Genomic DNA, 16689 nt, shown 5'->3' with positions numbered 1-16689 from the left:
TCCCACCCCACTGGAAGGGTGATCCTGAGGCTCAGGAGGTGTGGGCTGAATTCCTGGCTGTGCCACGGGCTCCTGGCATGACCGTGGGCAAGTCACAAGTACAAAGCCTGCAGCAGCTGGTGTTGAGACAAATGCAGCCTCCTCCCAGCTGCAGAGAACAAGAGGAGCTGCTGGGTGGGGGCACATGATCCTCTGCCATTCATCTCTCCGGGCCTTGCCTCCCCATCTGTACCTGGGGTCATAGCACCGCCCTTCTCCCGCCCGCTGTCTGCCTCACCTGCTTCCACTGCAAGCTCAGAGCCACAGTGGCATTTAGGCTCCTCACTTCCACTGATTTCAGACAGCGGTAGGACCCGAACTAGCTTTGTGGAGCTGGCCTGAGCTTTTTGGGGCAGCCCCTAGTACAATGGGGCCTTGATTTCAGCCAGGGCCTCTAGGCTCTCCTGTAATACACAGCAAAAGGGATCCACAATAGACGCTCAAAGGGGGAGCAGCAAGGGCACTTTCCTCTGGACTGCGAGGCACAGACATCACCAGGAGTCCAAGGGCCGCAGGCCAGTGAAGAGTAAACATCTGCTGCCTCCGCACATGATGCAAGGCCCCTGGCTGCACTCCTGAGCCGCCCCCCAGGCCTGGCACATATCAGGGCACGGCAGCCTGGGGAAGTGACGCCCAACCACAGCAGGTGGCTTTCTAGATTTGTCATGGCCAGTTGGGCTGTGGTGTCACCGGCCCAAGGGAAGGTCCTACCGCTGGGACACTGGGAACAAGGCGGGTGCAGCACGAGAAAATGGTCCGATAGGCACAGCCCTGCGTTGGCCAGCAGATGGGACCTAACAGGTCTGCTTGGTCTAGGGACCAGGTAAAGGTATTAAGGCACCAACCTCCAATTGACTTCAGTAGGAGTTTGGCATCTGAATACCTTTGATGATCTGGCCTGAGATCCTCTAGTCTGCAGTTCCTGGGAGTACACCCCACAGCCGCCGGTACACAAGCCTCCAGGTTTGGAAGGAGCTGGGCTTTTGTCTGGAGGCTGACGGGGACTGGAGATGGTGGGGGAAAACGAGGCTGTGAAAGGTCTGTCGCCCCATCCACGGACAGCAGCTCCTCCCAGTCTGAGACACCCAAGCTCGCTGGGACCTTCATCTCCACAGGCCACAGCTGGGGGCGCTCTGCACCGGAGTCACGGTTACCTTGGTCTCGGCTAGCTGGCGTCTGAGCAGGTGCAGGGCCTCCGTGTGGCCGCGCTCGCTGTCCTGCAGTGCCTGGAGCTGCTCCTTCAGTTCTCTCTGAAACACAAGGCAAGGAGACAGACAAAGAGCTGTCAGGCAAGGTCAGAGCCACCCGGCCTCACTGCTCCGGGCGGGGCGGGTTCTCTGAGCTACAATGAGCCCCAGAGCCACTCAGGAGAGAGGCGACCTCGTGCACCATTGCCCAGAGCACCTTTCAAGGCAGTAAGGAATATGGAGACGGTTAGGTGCTGATGTGGATACAGAGCATTTTAATAAATCTGAGGGACTTTCACCAAGCCAGATCTCAGCACAGGCTTGCCAGCCTTCTGCCTCCCCAGCCCTGGGGTGGAGTAGGGATCACGGGCCCCATCCTACAGAGAAAGCAGTTTGTCCAAGGCCACCTGAGAGACAAGGCTCGAACCCACGAGCTCTGGGCAGCCAGCCCAGTGCTCACGCCACTAGATCACACTGCCTTGCTGTGCTCACAGCTGTCTTCTCTCCTAGCCCATCCCCTCACTCCCCACAAGCTCAGACTTCCAGGCTCACAGGTGACCAACCTGTCGTGATGGACACCCACCCCATCGGAGAGTCTGGGCAGAGGTTTATGGATGGGGGGATCTATCAATGGGGGAGTCAGAGAGAACGCATGGGGGAGCAAGGAAGAGCCTCCATTGCTGGGGTGTGCAGTGCTGGCACCCACAATCCAGTCCCTCAGCCCCCACCCTGTGCACACTCGGCTCCCCAGTGCTGGACAGGCTGTGACGTTCAAAGCAGCCCATGGGCCCTGGGAATGTTGTGCCCAGATCCCCACGGCAGCAATGGAAATCTCAGCCAGAGCGTGATGGGGGAGCAGCCGCCCATCCTGCACTCAGGGAGAAGCAGCCATGCCAAGCGCCCCTCTCTGGCTGCCACACAGCCAACCCTCTCACCAGGCATCAGTGCAGGACATGCCATGCCAAGCCCAGATGCCAGAGCACCTCCTGCTGCTCCCTGGCAGGCAGCGCCATGCACACGAGAGACCACTCCTGGGGGCAGTGAGCTGCAGTGAAGATGGAGGGGAACCCCCCGGCTGGATCTTACCCATTTCAGCCACTATAGCTTTCGATTTCGGAGGAGCCAATGGATGTGCTCAGTGCCAAAGGGCTAGTGCTGGTATTGAGGCATTAGCCTGTCTCTCCACAGCACAGTCAGAGCCAGGAGAGGGCTGCTCCGCCCTGGGAGGGCCCCGCCTACTGCAATGTGATGCTCAGGCGCTTGTCGCAGAAGAGGCTTGTGACAGGCCTCCAGCCCGGCAGTCAGTGCTGGGATGCGTGTGGGCCCCGTTCAGTGCAGGAGGGAATTCAGCTCTGTGCTCTCTGCCACACTCACTCACGCCCACTCTGTAGCATCTAAGGGGGGGGGGGGGTTTGGCCAGAGCCTGGGGAAACGGAGTGTGATGGCGCAGTAGGGGCCATATTCAGAACAGAGACAAGTGCAGGGGCCAGGAGCAGCCACCCCAATACCCCCCATATCCTCCCACACAGATCCCCCCCCAAACACACCCCTTAACACACACACTTCCCCACCCCCACAAATACAGAACCCCTCAGCATCCCCCACACACTCCCATCAGAATGCTTAGTTAGTAAAAACAACTCTGTCCTGTAAAAGGAGCCTGCTAAATACTTTCTGGGTTACTCCAGCCCTGATGCTCAGACGGCCCCAGAACTGAAGTGTGCTTATGGCTGGCCATAGCAGACCATTGCAAGGTGCCACCAGCCAGCGCACATGGGACACTGCGCCTGCGGAGCCCAAATCCCTCCTAATGCTGCAGGTCTGCAGAGCCAGGCAGCGATCCCTAGAATCAGGCCCACTCTACCGAACATACGGGCCTCTGATTTCCCAGTTTTTGCACGTCTCCCTGGAGCTGCAGGGGGGGAAACGAAGTTGTATCAAAGATCTCACAACACTTCGCCCTTTCCCAATGCCCTTCCTCTGGGGAGCTCAAAGTGCTGCATGAGCATCGATGGATTTAGCCTCCCTGCTCCCCTGAGACGTGGGGCAGTACCACCTGGGTTAAAGCAGAGGTGTACATAGACCTGGCCTTAACCTCTCAGACTTCCCATGGCCAGGTCAGAGGATACTTTGGGGCTCCAGGAACAGCAGCCAAAGGGCAGCTGGGCCATTAGCAAAACTCTCACAGGAAAGGGGATCCTCACGGCCCCAGTGGGCAGCCAGGGTGGGTTGGGAAGATCCCGTGTCAGGCTGTGAACGGAGTGGTTTGCATGCCGGAACGTGTGCCGGGACAGCTGAGGAAGGGACTTGGGCTGAAGCAAACACAGTGAGGGTTTTGGGGCTGCAGGAATCCCTACGCCTGCCTTGCAAGCACCAGCCTGCCTTAATCCCTGCAGCGAACGCTCTCTGGCACAGCACGGTTGTGATACCGAGGTGTGGCAGTGGGGCAGGGAGACAAACTCCAGAGCCAGGAACAGGGTTTCCAGAAGCTCAACCTTGTGGATTCGGGGGTCTCGGGAGCAAAGCTGAAAGAAAACCATAACGTATCATACCATGGCCCTACACGCAGGAACCTCGGTCACCAGCGGGCTCTGCACGCCGCATCATCATCTGCTTGGGCAATAATGCACCACCCTGGCTTAGCTGTTAGCGCATGGGCTGCTGTCAGTGACCGACAGCCTGCCACTTGCAGCTGGCAGAGTTGCTTGTTAGCTCCAGGGGCAGGGGCTTGAGGTCACCGATTTGATCCCTGCCAAGGACTGTAGCACCTGTATGTGCACAGCCACGATTTGTGAAAACAGAGGAGAAGAGGGAAGCATTATCCTCACGTAAAGAGAGACGAGAGAGGGAGGGTGCGGTGAAGGGAAGGTAGGAAGCTTTCAAACCAAGATGTGCAGCAGAAGGAGGGAACTAAACTAGCAGAGAAAGGGGGAGATGGTGAAAGTTAATTATTTAAACAATATAGCTACAATGCAACAGAACTATTTAGAAGCAGTGAGGCCTAATGGCCAGGGCACTGACCTGACACCCATGAGAGCTGGGTTCTACTCCCAACTCTGCCACTGGCCTTCTGGGTGACCTTGGGCAAGTCACTTTGCTGCTGTGTGCCTCAGTTTCTGCATCTGTACAACGATAAGATCCTCACCTCCTCTGTACAGTGCTCCGAGAGCTGGAGCGAAAAGTGCAATTACTAGAACACTGCCCTTGAAGCAGTATTATACTTGTACAGCTACTAGAAGGCAGGGGACTCAGGGGTGCAATGGAAAAGCCAGGAGCTAGGATCACTGTTCCTGGCCAACAAGGGAGGCCTCTCCTCGCTCTCATTGCCTGGCCCCCGTAGCTCTGCTCACCTGCTCCGGGGAGCCAGTGCTACAGCAGGCTCCGCGCTGACAGCTCTCCATCACCTGTACATGGCAAGGTGGCCATGACCAAAGCTGGAGGGCTTTAAACTAGGTTCACCGGAGGAAGGAGACCAAAGCCCTGAGATAAGTGGGGAAGTGGGATACCGGGAGGAAGCACAAGCAGGAGAGCACAAGAGGGGAGGACTCCTGCATCATACTGTGAAAGCGGGACAATCAGCGAATTATCTTAAATGCCTATACACAAATGCAAGAATCCTGGGAAACAAGCAGGGAGAACTGGAAGTCCTGGCACAGTCAAGGAACTATGATGTGATTGGAATAACAGAGACTTGGTGGGATAACTCACATGACTGGAGTACTATCATGGATGGATATAAACTGTTCAGGAAGGACAGGCAGGGGAGAAAAGGTGAAGGAGTTGCGTTGTATGTAAGAGAGCAGTATGACTGCTCAGAGCTCCAGTATGAAACTGCAGAAAAACCTGACAGGTTTCAGAGTAAAAACCTGAGAGTCTCTGGATTAAGTTTAGAAGTGTGAGCATCAAAGATGATGTCGTGGTGGGAGTCTGCTATAGACCACCAGACCAGGGGGATAAGGTGGACAAGGCTTTCTTCCAGCAATTAACAGATCACAGGCCCTGGTTCTCATGGGAGACTTTAATCACCCTGGTATCTGCTGGGAGAGCAATACAGCGGTGCACAGACAATCCAGGAAGTATTTGGAAAGTGTAGGGGACAATTTCCTGGTGCAAGTGCTGGAGGAACCAACTAGGGGCAGAGCTCTTCTAGACCTACTGCTCACAAACAGGGAAGAATTAGTAGGGGCAGCAAAACTGGATGGGAACCTGGGAGGCAGTGACCATGAGATGGTTGAGTTCAGGATCCTGACACAAGGAAGAAAGGAGAACAGCAGAATATGGACCCTGGACTTCAGAAAAGCAGACTTTGACTCCCTCAGGGAACAGATGGGAAGGATCCCCTGGGAGAATAACATGAGGGGGAAAGGAGTCCAGGAGAGCTGGCTGTATTTTAAAGAATCCTTATTGAGGTTGCAGGAACAAACCATCCCGATGTGTAGAAAGAATAGTAAATATGGCAAGCGACCAACTTGGCTAAACAGTGAAATCCTTGCTGAGCTTAAACACAAAAAAGAAGCTTACAAGAAGTGGAAGATTGGACAAATGACCAGGGAGGAGTATAAAAATATTGCTCAGGCATGCAGGAGTGAAATCAGGAAGGCCAAATCACACTTGGAGTTGCAGCTAGCAAGAGATGTTAAGAGTTACAAGAAGGGTTTCTTTAGGTATGTTAAAACAAGAAGAAAGTCAAGGAAAATGTGGGCCCCTTACTGAATGAGGGAAGCAACCTAGTGACCGAGGATGTGGAAAAAGCTAACGCACTCAATGCTTTTTTTGCCTCTGTCTTCACGAACAAGGTCAGCTCCCAGACTGCTGCACTGGGCAGCACAGCCTGGGGAGGAGGCGACCAGCCCTCTGTGGAGAAAGAAGTGGTTCAGGACTATTTAGAAAAGCTGGACGAGCACAAATCCATGGGGCTGGATGAGCTGCATCCGAGGTTGCTAAAGGAATTGGCAGATGTGATTGCAGAGCCATTGGCCATTATCTTTGAAAACTCATGCCGATCGGGGGAGGTCCTGGATGACTGGAAAAAGGCTAATGTAGTGCCCATCTTTAAGAAAGGGAAGGAGGAGGATCTGGGGAACTACAGGCCAATCAGCCTCACCTCAATCCCTGGAAAAATCATGGAGCAGGTCCTCAAGGAATCAATTTTGAAGCACTTCGAGGAGAGGAAAGTGATCAGGAACAGTCAACATGGATTCGCAAGGGGAATTCATGCCTGACTAACCTAATTACCTTCTATGACGAGATAACTGGCTCTGTGGATGAGGGGAAAGCAGTGGACGTGTTATTTCTTGACTTTAGCAAAGCTTTTGATACGGTCTCCCACAGTATTCTTGCCAGCAAGTTAAAGAATTATGGGCTGGATGAATGGACTATAAGGTGGATAGAAAGCTGGCGAGATCGTCGGGCTTAACGGGTAGTGATCAACGGCTCCACGTCTAGTTGGCAGCTAGTATCAAGCGGAGTGCCTCAAGGGTTGGTCCTGGGGCCAGTTTTGTTCAATATCTTCATTAATGATCTGGAGGATGGCGTGGACTGCACTCTCAGCAAGTCTGCAGATGACACTAAACTGGAAGGAGTGGTAGATACGCTGGAGGGTAGGGATAGGATACAGAGAGACCTAGACAAATTAGAGGACTGGGCCAAAAGAAATCTGATGAGGTTCAACAAGGACAAGTGCAGAGTCCTGCACTTAAGACGGAAGAATCCCATTCACTACTACAGATTAGGGACCAAGTGGCTAGGAAGCAGTTCTGCAGAAAAGGACCTAAGGGTTACAGTGGACGAGAAGGTGGATATGAGTCAACAGTACGTCCTTGTTGCCAAGAAGGCTAACGGCATTTTGGGCTGTATAAGTAGGGGCATTGCCAGCAGATCGAGGAACGTGATCATTCCCCTCTATTCGACATTGGTGAGGCTTCATCTGGAGTACTGTGTCCAGTTTTGGGCCCCACACTACAAGAAGGATGTGGAAAAATTGGAAAGAGTCCAGCGGAGGGCAACAAAAATTATTAGGGGGCTGGAGCACATGACTTATGAGAGGCTGAGGGAACCTGGATTGTTTAGTCTGCAGAAGAGAAGAATGAGGGGGTATTTGATAGCTGCTTTCAACTACCTGAAAGGGGGTTCCAAAGAGGATGGATCTAGACTGTTCTCGGTGGTAGCAGATGACAGAACAAGGAGTAATGGTCTCAAGTTGCAGCAGGGGAGGTTTAGGTTGGATATTAAGAAAAACTTTTTCACTAGGAGGGTGGTGAAGCACTGGAATGGATTACCTAGGGAGGTGGTGGAATCTCTTTCCTTAGAGGTTTTTAAGGCCCGGCTTGACAAAGCCCTGGCTGGGATGATTTAGTTGGGGTTGGTCCTGCTTTGAGCAGGGGGTTGGACTAGATACCTCCTGAGGTCCCTTCAAACCCTGATATTCTATGATTCTATGGTGCTGGCAGCAGTGCGGTCACTCACCACAGGGCTGAATCTCGCTGAGGAAGCAACAGGCTCTTGGCGCCACCTCCCCTATGCATGTTTGCGCCACTCGCTGTCATGTTCCCATCAAGACGTGCAGGAGCAACAAGCCCTTTCGTTCCAGCACCACGCTCCATCTCCCTGCCTCGAGCGCCACCGACACATGCCAGCGTCCCTGTTAACACCGTCTGCGGAGCGAGGCAATCGACGTCTGATCCTCCTGGCAGCTCAGTGAGGGCTGTGCAGAGAGTGCTCTGCCGCCACAGCAGATCAGTGAGAGGCAGCTGATTAGCGAGCCCCATCCCCCCTCCCCGGGGCAGAGGGGAGGAAGCTGAAGCCGGGCCAGCAAAAGGGGGTTTGCTGGGGTGGGCAATCAGGACCCCCCAGCCATCTGCTAATGACACATCATCCTATCTCCCGGGAGGTACCAGGTCAGCTGAGAGCCAGCCAGCAGAGAGCTTGTTGCTGTGCCAGCAGCACTGCTCTCGCACAACGCCACCGTACCTGAAGGATGCTCGTACTCCCAGCAGCACCCAGGGGATCGGTGGTGGTGGGACGGGGCGCAGCAGGGGGTGGGGACAGGATCACTCCTGCTGCTGCGAGACAAGGGTCTCTATGGAGGTAGCAGGAGACCCCGGCTGCTGCAGGGAGGCTTCTCACTGGCCACTTTCAAGACTCCCACTCATCCTGGTTAATTCGGTCAGGCCAGGGCCTCACCCAGCTGATGCCGGCCCCTTCCCATCTCCCCCACCCTGCACACAGCGCAGCTAGGCGCCGCCAGGCGTCTCTGCATTTGACTGAAGACTATAAGCCCAAGATTTCCTGATGGCTGGTCTCTATTACTCCATCAGAGACTGCGCACTGCTGGGCACTCACACAGGTAATGAGTTTGCTAGGCCTCCGGCTCAGATACCCTTCCTAGAGATTAACTCTCCAGGCAAAGTGCTTTCAAGCCTCGTGCTCCCCGGCAGCCTGCAGCACAGAGCCAAGCCAACCACAGGCCTGGCCTGCACTGAATGCGGTTTCGCCGTGCTGGTCTCCAAGGCTGGCCAGCACTGTGCATGTTGATAGGGACAAGCCAGGTTGAAAGAGCGCTAGGCAGGAATCTGCTTCCCAGACAGGCAATGGCAGCACGCACCTGGATTTCGGAGGGACCAGAGTGGGGTTCAGTGCTGCGCCTTCTAGGGCGTTAGGGAGAGGGGGCGGGGGGGCTGGCCTGTGGTGTATATCAGAGCAGCCCCAAGCCTTGTTCTAATTCAGAGCAGCTTCCACAGCCACCAATGGGCTGCTGTGTAACTCAGAGCAGCCAGCAGGACCCCTGCGAGCAGCTGCATGATGGGGTGGTGGAAGAGCCGGGTATGCCAGCTCCATGCCTCCCCTGGGCTGGGGCTCTTCACGCCGGCTCTGGGACCCCGACAGCGGCTGAGCAGCTAGAAAGCAGCCACAGCAGAGCCAGGAATGGGGGGCTCGGTTTCTAAGTCAGGGCAGATGAGGCCCCACCCGGCTTGTTCTCCATAACATGGGAATCCTTGCTGTGCACTGGCCCTGGGGTGTGTCACCGGGGCTAGGACAGCCCCCAGGAGGGCACTATTAGGTTGATTCTGCATGGTGCCAGGCTAAAGCCCAGACCCCCTCAAGGGACAGGGAGCTATTCCCAGTGCACTGACCCCCCCCCCCCAACAAAGGAAGCACACCTCCGTTAACGTGCCCCATTGGTAGCAGAGCACAGGCCAGGCTGGTAGCCACCTCCCTTTAGTGCTGGCCTCTGCGGGATTCTGCTAATTGTCAGGCAGATTATTACCCGACAGCAAGGCTGGGGAGCTGGCCGCTGGCGCTCAGCAGAGGCACTAAGCCATCCCTAATCCCCACGTCGAGGGAGAGAGAGAGAGAAATCCCCCGCCTGTGTTCCAACAGCCAGTGCCAACCCCACTCCGGCTCCTCCCCACTCCCAGGCGCGGCCAGGCAGGCTGGGCAACCTGCTCCCAGGGTCACGCTCTGCAGCTGGCGTTCCCCAACCCAGGCTCCTGATCACACTTCGCACGCAAACGCGTTTCCCTTTGGGTTATCCTCCAGCACCCTGCTGCAATGCCTGAGATGCAAGAGCTGCAGGGGGTGGGTAAACCTGGGACCGAGGGGCGGAGCTGCAGCTCCCCAAGGTGAACTCTGCTCAGCAGCCTAAAAGGGAGCTTCAGGAAGACAGCTGGGCAGAGATAGAGGCCACCTGCCTAATCCCATCCGATGCTAAATCTCCCAGGCCGCCTGCAGATGGGCAATGGCAGGCGCAGCTGGCAGGCCCGAAGTTCAGAGAGTGCCAGCATGCGACACTCCACCGTGACCCAAGCCACACTGCAGGCCGGGGCCTCGGGGACCATACCACCCTCACAAGGGAGAGCTGCTGCCGTCGGTGGCACCACGCAGGTCTCCAGGGAGGTACCAGAGCAGCCCTTGGCTGGACCCTCCTGACCTATAGCCAACCTTCTTATTCCAGCAGCCCAACCCCACTCCCAGCCCCCCACATCCTGAACCTACAGGCATGAGTCACAGGTTGCGATGCAATCCTATAGAGACACAGGAAGGTGAGGAGGAACAAGAGCCTTTCAGCTCAAGCCCACAGCAATCGGAGGAGCAGCAGGGCGGCCGAGGAGCTGCTTCTGGGGCCAGGCAGAGAACACCCTCCCCCCGGCTGATGGCGCCGCGCTCTCTGCTGCACAAGGAGAATGAAACGCTTTCCCCCGACTGTACCTGGACCACCTGGGTGAAACAAGGGGACAATTTCTGATGGAAAAATGACCATTTCCTCCTGCAAACAACATATAGATCCCTTAGCAGCCTCCCTCTCCCCAGTTAAACCTCTCATTAGATCCCACTGTTAGAGCCTTGATCTCACTGTTGCCACCCTTCACTGTCTATATTGCACCAGCAAGCTCTTTGAGGCAGGCCCTGGCATGACTGCGTTCACAACATGCACAATTACCATGCGATGCAAGTAACAAAGACTAACTCTGCTACCTGGCCTTGCAGCATGTATGCTAGATGTAAGCTACCACTTCAAGGGGGTTGCTAGCCAATGGCAGTGCTGCATCTCGTCCTGGGTGGGCAGCACGGGTGGAGCAGAAGCAGTACACATTGGGGGGCATGTGAAGCAGAGAGGTGGGCCGATTCCCCTCGGGGCAGTCAGCGATCCCTGCTGGAACAGAATACAGCTGCACACCTTCTCCACGGCTCAGGCCGCCATGGGTCAGTCTCTCCACTGGCTCCCAGTCGCTTTCAATGCCAATTTAACGCCTTGTTCCTAATTTTAAAAACAATTTATAGCCCTACCCCCAGCTATATCAATGACTGAATTCTGATCCATGAACTACTGTAACAGCTGTGCTTTTCAGGGACAATGTGGAGCGCTAAGCCCAGGACAAAGCACGCAGGACTGGGCAGGGGACAAAGCAATCTTCCAAGCAGAATGGGGAAATCCTGAATCGGACCATCTTTAGGAAAGGCTGCAAAACTTTCCTTTCTGAGAAGCCCTTTCCACCACAAGAATGACACACACAGCACGACATCCCCTCTACAAGCCCCTACCAGCAAAAAAAGAAAAACCTACCCCAGCCTCAACCTACCCAGGAGTTTGGGTCCTGAAAATGGAGAAATGCCAGAGATCCCTACTAGGGACTTCACTATTGCTACTGATTTTACACTGAAGGTGTCCAGATACTATCATGATGAGTGGCAGGATAAAATCCTAAGATACGATATAAGCTCTGAGCAGCCAAGTCCCCCAGCCATTTCGCGGCTAATGTGACTGGTGCCAACGCACCACTATGGCAAGAGGAGAAATGGCCGGAGCCCCATCTGGATTCTCCAAGCAGGAGAGGTCGCCGTTCCTAGCCATGCAAAGCAACCGCTCAATCTAGCGTAGGCAGTGGAGGAAGCTGCTCAACCCGGCACAGCTACCATCACGTGCTGGGATGGCACAGGATTCCTGACCTAGCAAAGAGCAAGGCAACCAGATTCAGAGAGAATCCACAAGACTGGCAAACCCCTCCCAGCTCCCATCAGTCCCCAATCAACCTTGGATTCCCAGTCTCCCAGAGCACCCCCCTTCCCAACCAAAAGCCCTAACTCCAGACCTGCTACTAAATACCAATAGCTTTCAAATGCAGCAAGAAAGAGCCTGAGGTAAGGTCAGAGTCACCAGTTGTTGCCATGATGACCAGCCTGTTAGAGATTCACCGAGTGACAGAAGCTACTTATGTTTGTAAAATACGTATCTTCTGAAATCAGCCCAATTGCCTGTCACTGGCTGAGCAGAGTGCGCAGTGCAAAGCAGCGTATACCAACGCCAGAGTGAACACCTTGTGATCCTCTCACATTCAGTCCCCTGGAAAGAGGAGCTCCAGTCACCCTTTCTAAGAACAGAGCAGCAGCTCATAAAACTGGACGGCAGAAAAACCTAAAATGGATCCTAACAAATATTTCTCTACACAGCACAGTATTAACCTGTGGAACTCACTGCCACATAGTTCAAGAACTTATTAGGAAACCTAAATAAAAAGGATGAGAGGTTTATATGGATGAGGGCTATAAATCCTCCTGCTCCATGCATCAGCCAACCACTGACTGACTGCAGTTAGGTAAAAACGTCCCTTGTGGGCAGGTCATTCCATAACTGAAGTCTCTTTGCACCTTCCTCTGAAGCAACTGGTGCTGGCCATGTCAGAGCCAGGATACCAGGCTAGATAGGTCCCTGTTCTGATTTGGCCTGGCAATGTCTGTCTTCCTAAGAGACTTTTCAGTCTGGGATCCCTTAGTGCAAAGCAGAACCAGCACGAGGGGAATTTTCAAATTTGATCTCTGAAATGATTTAAAAATCCATGGTAGTTGCTGGTTAGTTACATAAATCACCCAATCAGGAAGCAGGAACAATACCATGTGACTTCTACTGCTAACCAGTAAAGAACCTGATTTCACAAACTCAGTGAAAACCACCCATAGGGCGAGAATAATCCGCAGGAGGAATTTGGGAACAGTTCTGAATCATGAATGAGCCCAGGAACTTCATGCTAGGGGTGCTTTGGCCACTCCTAAATAATCAGCAGTCCCCACTGGAGAACCCCCACTAGTCTCCCTCCTGAACCCCCCCTTCCCTCAGAGCCCAATTAGATACATCTCCCACCCTGCAGGCATCCTAGGACAATCCAAAGCACACACAACTCTTTGAGGCCCTGTGATTTTTTGGGCAATTCACAGGCTACCCCTTTTTTCTTCACCAGCACCCCACCATGCCTAGCCCCTTCCCACCTATAGTGCAGGGACCCAAAGATCCTAAAGCTAGCTCAGACCCCACTCTGGAGGGGGAGGGTAAAAACTGCGCCTATCGCTGAGATCTCAGGCTGCATGCTGCCCTGATCCCAGCCAGATGTATCCTCAATAAGGCAGTAAGTGCTGCTATCAAGTGGGAAGTGATGAGTCAGTGGTCTCTGGCAGAGAGCTTAGCCAGTTTCACTTCATAGCCATAAAAAAAAAAAAAACCCAGCTCCCCTGGTTAAAGTCCAATTCGTACAGAAGAGGAAATTTGCTTTAACAATCCCAAAGGGTACTAAGCAGCAGGAGACAGAGCTCCCAGTCCCCCTCTTGCTAGATTATTAATCCAAAGAGTCAAACAGATATGTGCTCTCCAGCTTTCTGCCCAACACGATGCCTCCAACGATACTGGCACAGCATGCGTTGTAAACCATCCACTGCACTGTGCCCGGCTACGTGACCCATTGGAAAATTAGAAGACAGGCTCATGGATGTCTCAAGTTTGAGAAGCTCAGCTCATCTCTTGCCCTGGAGGCAAGCAAGCTTTGTCACTGAGAGCAGAGAGAGATGTAAACACAGGCCACTCACATCTACCCAAATAAAACCTCCGCAGCAAGGTGTTACACAGAGAGGTCCATCACGTTTTGTATCCTGGCACCTGAGGCTCCAAGAGGAAGGGGAAAGAAAAGCCTCATGATGTCCCAGGCCAATTGTGCATTACTGCACAGGAGGGACACAGTTCCTTCCTGACCCCTGAAAAGTGATCACTGAATGCCCTGAAGCATGGCATTCAATCATCCCTATCTTAAATCTCAACCTCTGTTGCTCACCCCCAAGGCATCAATTATCAGAGGGATAGCCGTGTTAGTCTGGATCTGTAAAAAGCAACAAAGAGTCCTGTGGCACCTTATAGACTAACAGACGTATTGGAGCATAAGCTTTCGTGGGTGAATACATCTGACGAAGTGGGTATTCAGCCACGAAAGCTTATGCTCCAATACATCTGTTAGTCCATAAGGTGCCACAAGACCCCAAGGAATGGTACACTGCAGACTAGAGAGAAAGCTGTTTACCGTGCTACCCCTTTCAGCAGCACTCAGGATAGAAGGAACGCCATATCACTCCCCAGCAGAGGGAAGTGGATTCATTCCACAGGGCTATCGGTCTTTCTGCACCATTTGGTCTTTGGCATCTTCCTAGTGGGTATTTGTAGCTCTGTGGACCGCAGGATCCTGGGAGCTAGTATACGGCCAGTCCATTATAATGCTACTCAAGTCAAGTACCATTTGAATCAGTGGACGGTACCCAGGGGAGCTGAGATGCATGCTCAGACGGATGCACAGGGCAGCAAAGCAGGCAGATGGGCGTGAGAAGAGAACTGCGGGTGGGGGATGGGGTCAAGAGGAGGCCCAGTTTGCTAAGGATTGTTTGGGGGCATGATCCCTGCTAAGTGGCTCAGAAAGGGGCTGGCTGCTCCTTTTGTTAAATGAGGGGTTCACCACCCCTCCTTGTGAAGCAGCTGGAGGAGTGGTGAACCTGCCTGGGGAACAGGCCCTCCCCGGGGGCTGGCTCCAGTTAGAAACCCCGATAACAAGAACTGTGGTTAATGAAACAAGGGGAGGGTAGAGGATGGGACAAGGCAGCCCCCTCCAGGGAAGGGACAGAAGGGGGGCGTGTGGCACCATCTGTGCCCTCGGCAGAAGCTCTCTCCAGGAGCCCAGCATAGGGCTGATGTGCTAATGCTGGTCCTGCCACACAGCGCTCCCTCCCCGGGCACGGGGCAGAGGCTCTGGGCTCTCGTCAGCCGCCCCAGTAGAGAGCTACTGCCTGAGCCAAGCAGGTTGAGGGCTCTGGACCAGTCCAGAGCCGGGCTGGGGGCAGGCACTGCCCTGCAGGGGGAATGGGAGCCCAGTTCAGAGCAGAGCGGCAGCTGGGCAGCCAGGCTGAGCTTAGGGGCACCTCTCTGGCAGAGCTCAGTGCGTAATGAAAGAGGTGCTGGGGCACAAGCGATTTTTTTACATTCACAGCTGAGTATCAGAGGGGGGCCCGGTTAGCCGGGGTCCACAAAAACCACCAGGCGTCTGCTGGCACTTGAAAGACCAAATACATCTGATAGTCTTTCAAGTGCCACCAGACTCCTCCTTGTTTCTAGCCCTGCCAGGGCCAGACGGGTCGGGGCTCGGCCCTGCCAGGCAAGCCCGGCTCCCCCAGCACCAGCCAGCAGCAGGGCCTGGCACCTCCCCCGGGAGCCGGGCCCATCCCGTCTGCAGCCCCGGGGGCGCCCACCTGCAGCTCCTCGAAGGCGTCGTCCACGTTGGTGACCTGGTGCTGCTCGTGCACGGCGGGCTCGTCGCAGAAGAAGCAGACCACGGCGCGGTCCGTGAGGCAGAAGAGCTTGACCTTCTCGTGGTCCTTGCAGGGCGCGGAGCTGCGCCGCGCGCTCAGGATGGCGTCCAGCGGGAAGGCCGCGTAGCGCTCCACGATGTTGGCGAGCTTGAGGCTCGGCGCCAGCGTGGGCTCGGCGAAGGTGCGGCGGCACTCGGGGCAGTCGCGGGCGCCCTGGTGCTCCTGCCGGACCCAGTGCTCCGTGATGCATTTCCGGCAGAAGTAGTGCTCGCAGCCGAAGCTCACCGGGTCCTGGTAGATGCTCAGGCAGATGGAGCAGAGCAGCTCGTCTTTCAGGCTGCAGGCCATGGCGCCCGGGGGGCCAGGCGGGGGCAGGCGCCGCGGGTCCGGGCCCCCCGCCAAGCGGGGCTGCCCCGCCGGGCCCTAAAGCCGGGAAGCCCCAGGGGGCGGCTCTGCCCCCGACACTGGCTCCTCGCGCCTCCCCCGGCGGGGTTCAGCCGCGGAGCTGCGCGCCCCGGGCAGGCTGGCCCCGGCTCAGGGAGCGGATCCGCCCCCGCAGCGCGCACACGCCCAGCCTTTGTGTCCCTGCTTCCGCGGAGCCGGGCGGCCACCGGCCCTTCGTGTCCACACCCGCCTTGGCGAGCTGCCCCCGGGGGCCGATCCGAGCGGGGGACGCTGCCTTGGGGGGCTCAGGCCCGCTGTGTCCCTGGGCGCAGCGGCCTCCGGACTCTCCCGCGGCTCCAGCTCGGGGAGCGGCGCCGGTGCAGTAGCTGGCGCGGAACCAGCCAAGCCCGGCTCGCGGGAAGGGGCAGGAGCGGGGGGTCTCCCCTCCCCTCCCCTCGCCGCGCCGCGCCGCTGCCAGGACAAAGGGAGACCGCGGAGCTCCGCGCCGTGTCCCGCGCACCTGCTCTCCCCGTTCGTCAGTGGCAGCGACCGGGGAATTTCCTCCTAGTTCTGCGCACTGGCTGGGCGGGGGCGGGGAGGGGGCTAAAGGCGCAGGGATCCCGGGAGCCGGGGACGGGCTGGGGGCGCTCCTCCCGCTGACATGGTGCCGCGGGCTCGGGAGGGCTGGGAGCGGGCTCGTCCGAGGATCGTCCGCTCCTGACAGCGATACGCGGAGCCCGCAAGAGGCACTGGCCGCAGAACAATACGTGAAGCAGCCCGGCCCGCACCCCCCGCCGGCCCCCTGCACGTGTGTGGCGCCTGCTGCCTCCTCGGCACTGGGAAGCCTGCAGTGCCCAGCCCCCCTGGGAGCTCGGAGTTGCCTCCCCATTCGGGGGGGTGCCTGGGACCCGGCCGCAGCACACAGCTGACTGCTCGGGGGGCGGGGAGGAGGAGGAGCAGGCTGTGCCCA

At 56.1% G+C, this 16689-nt stretch overlaps 1 protein-coding gene across 1 annotated transcript in view; it reads right to left on the bottom strand.

Annotated features, from left to right (window-relative positions):
- TRIM62 (tripartite motif containing 62) overlaps positions 1–16127 on the bottom strand; it is a gene marked incomplete in the record, with an annotated part of 39164 nt that extends 23037 nt beyond the window's left edge. Inside the window, 2 exon segments of the mRNA XM_034753325.1 lie at positions 1194–1289; positions 15276–16127. Of these exon segments, the coding sequence (XP_034609216.1) occupies positions 1194–1289; positions 15276–15683 (504 nt within the window).
- Positions 16128–16689: the final 562 nt, after the last annotated feature.

This window comes from Trachemys scripta, chromosome 19, assembly GCF_013100865.1.
Source record: "Trachemys scripta elegans isolate TJP31775 chromosome 19, CAS_Tse_1.0, whole genome shotgun sequence".
In the NCBI taxonomy this organism is placed as follows: domain Eukaryota; kingdom Metazoa; phylum Chordata; order Testudines; family Emydidae; genus Trachemys; species Trachemys scripta.
Note: the sequence above shows the minus strand (reverse complement) of the source record. Positions and strands in the feature narration are given on the sequence as shown.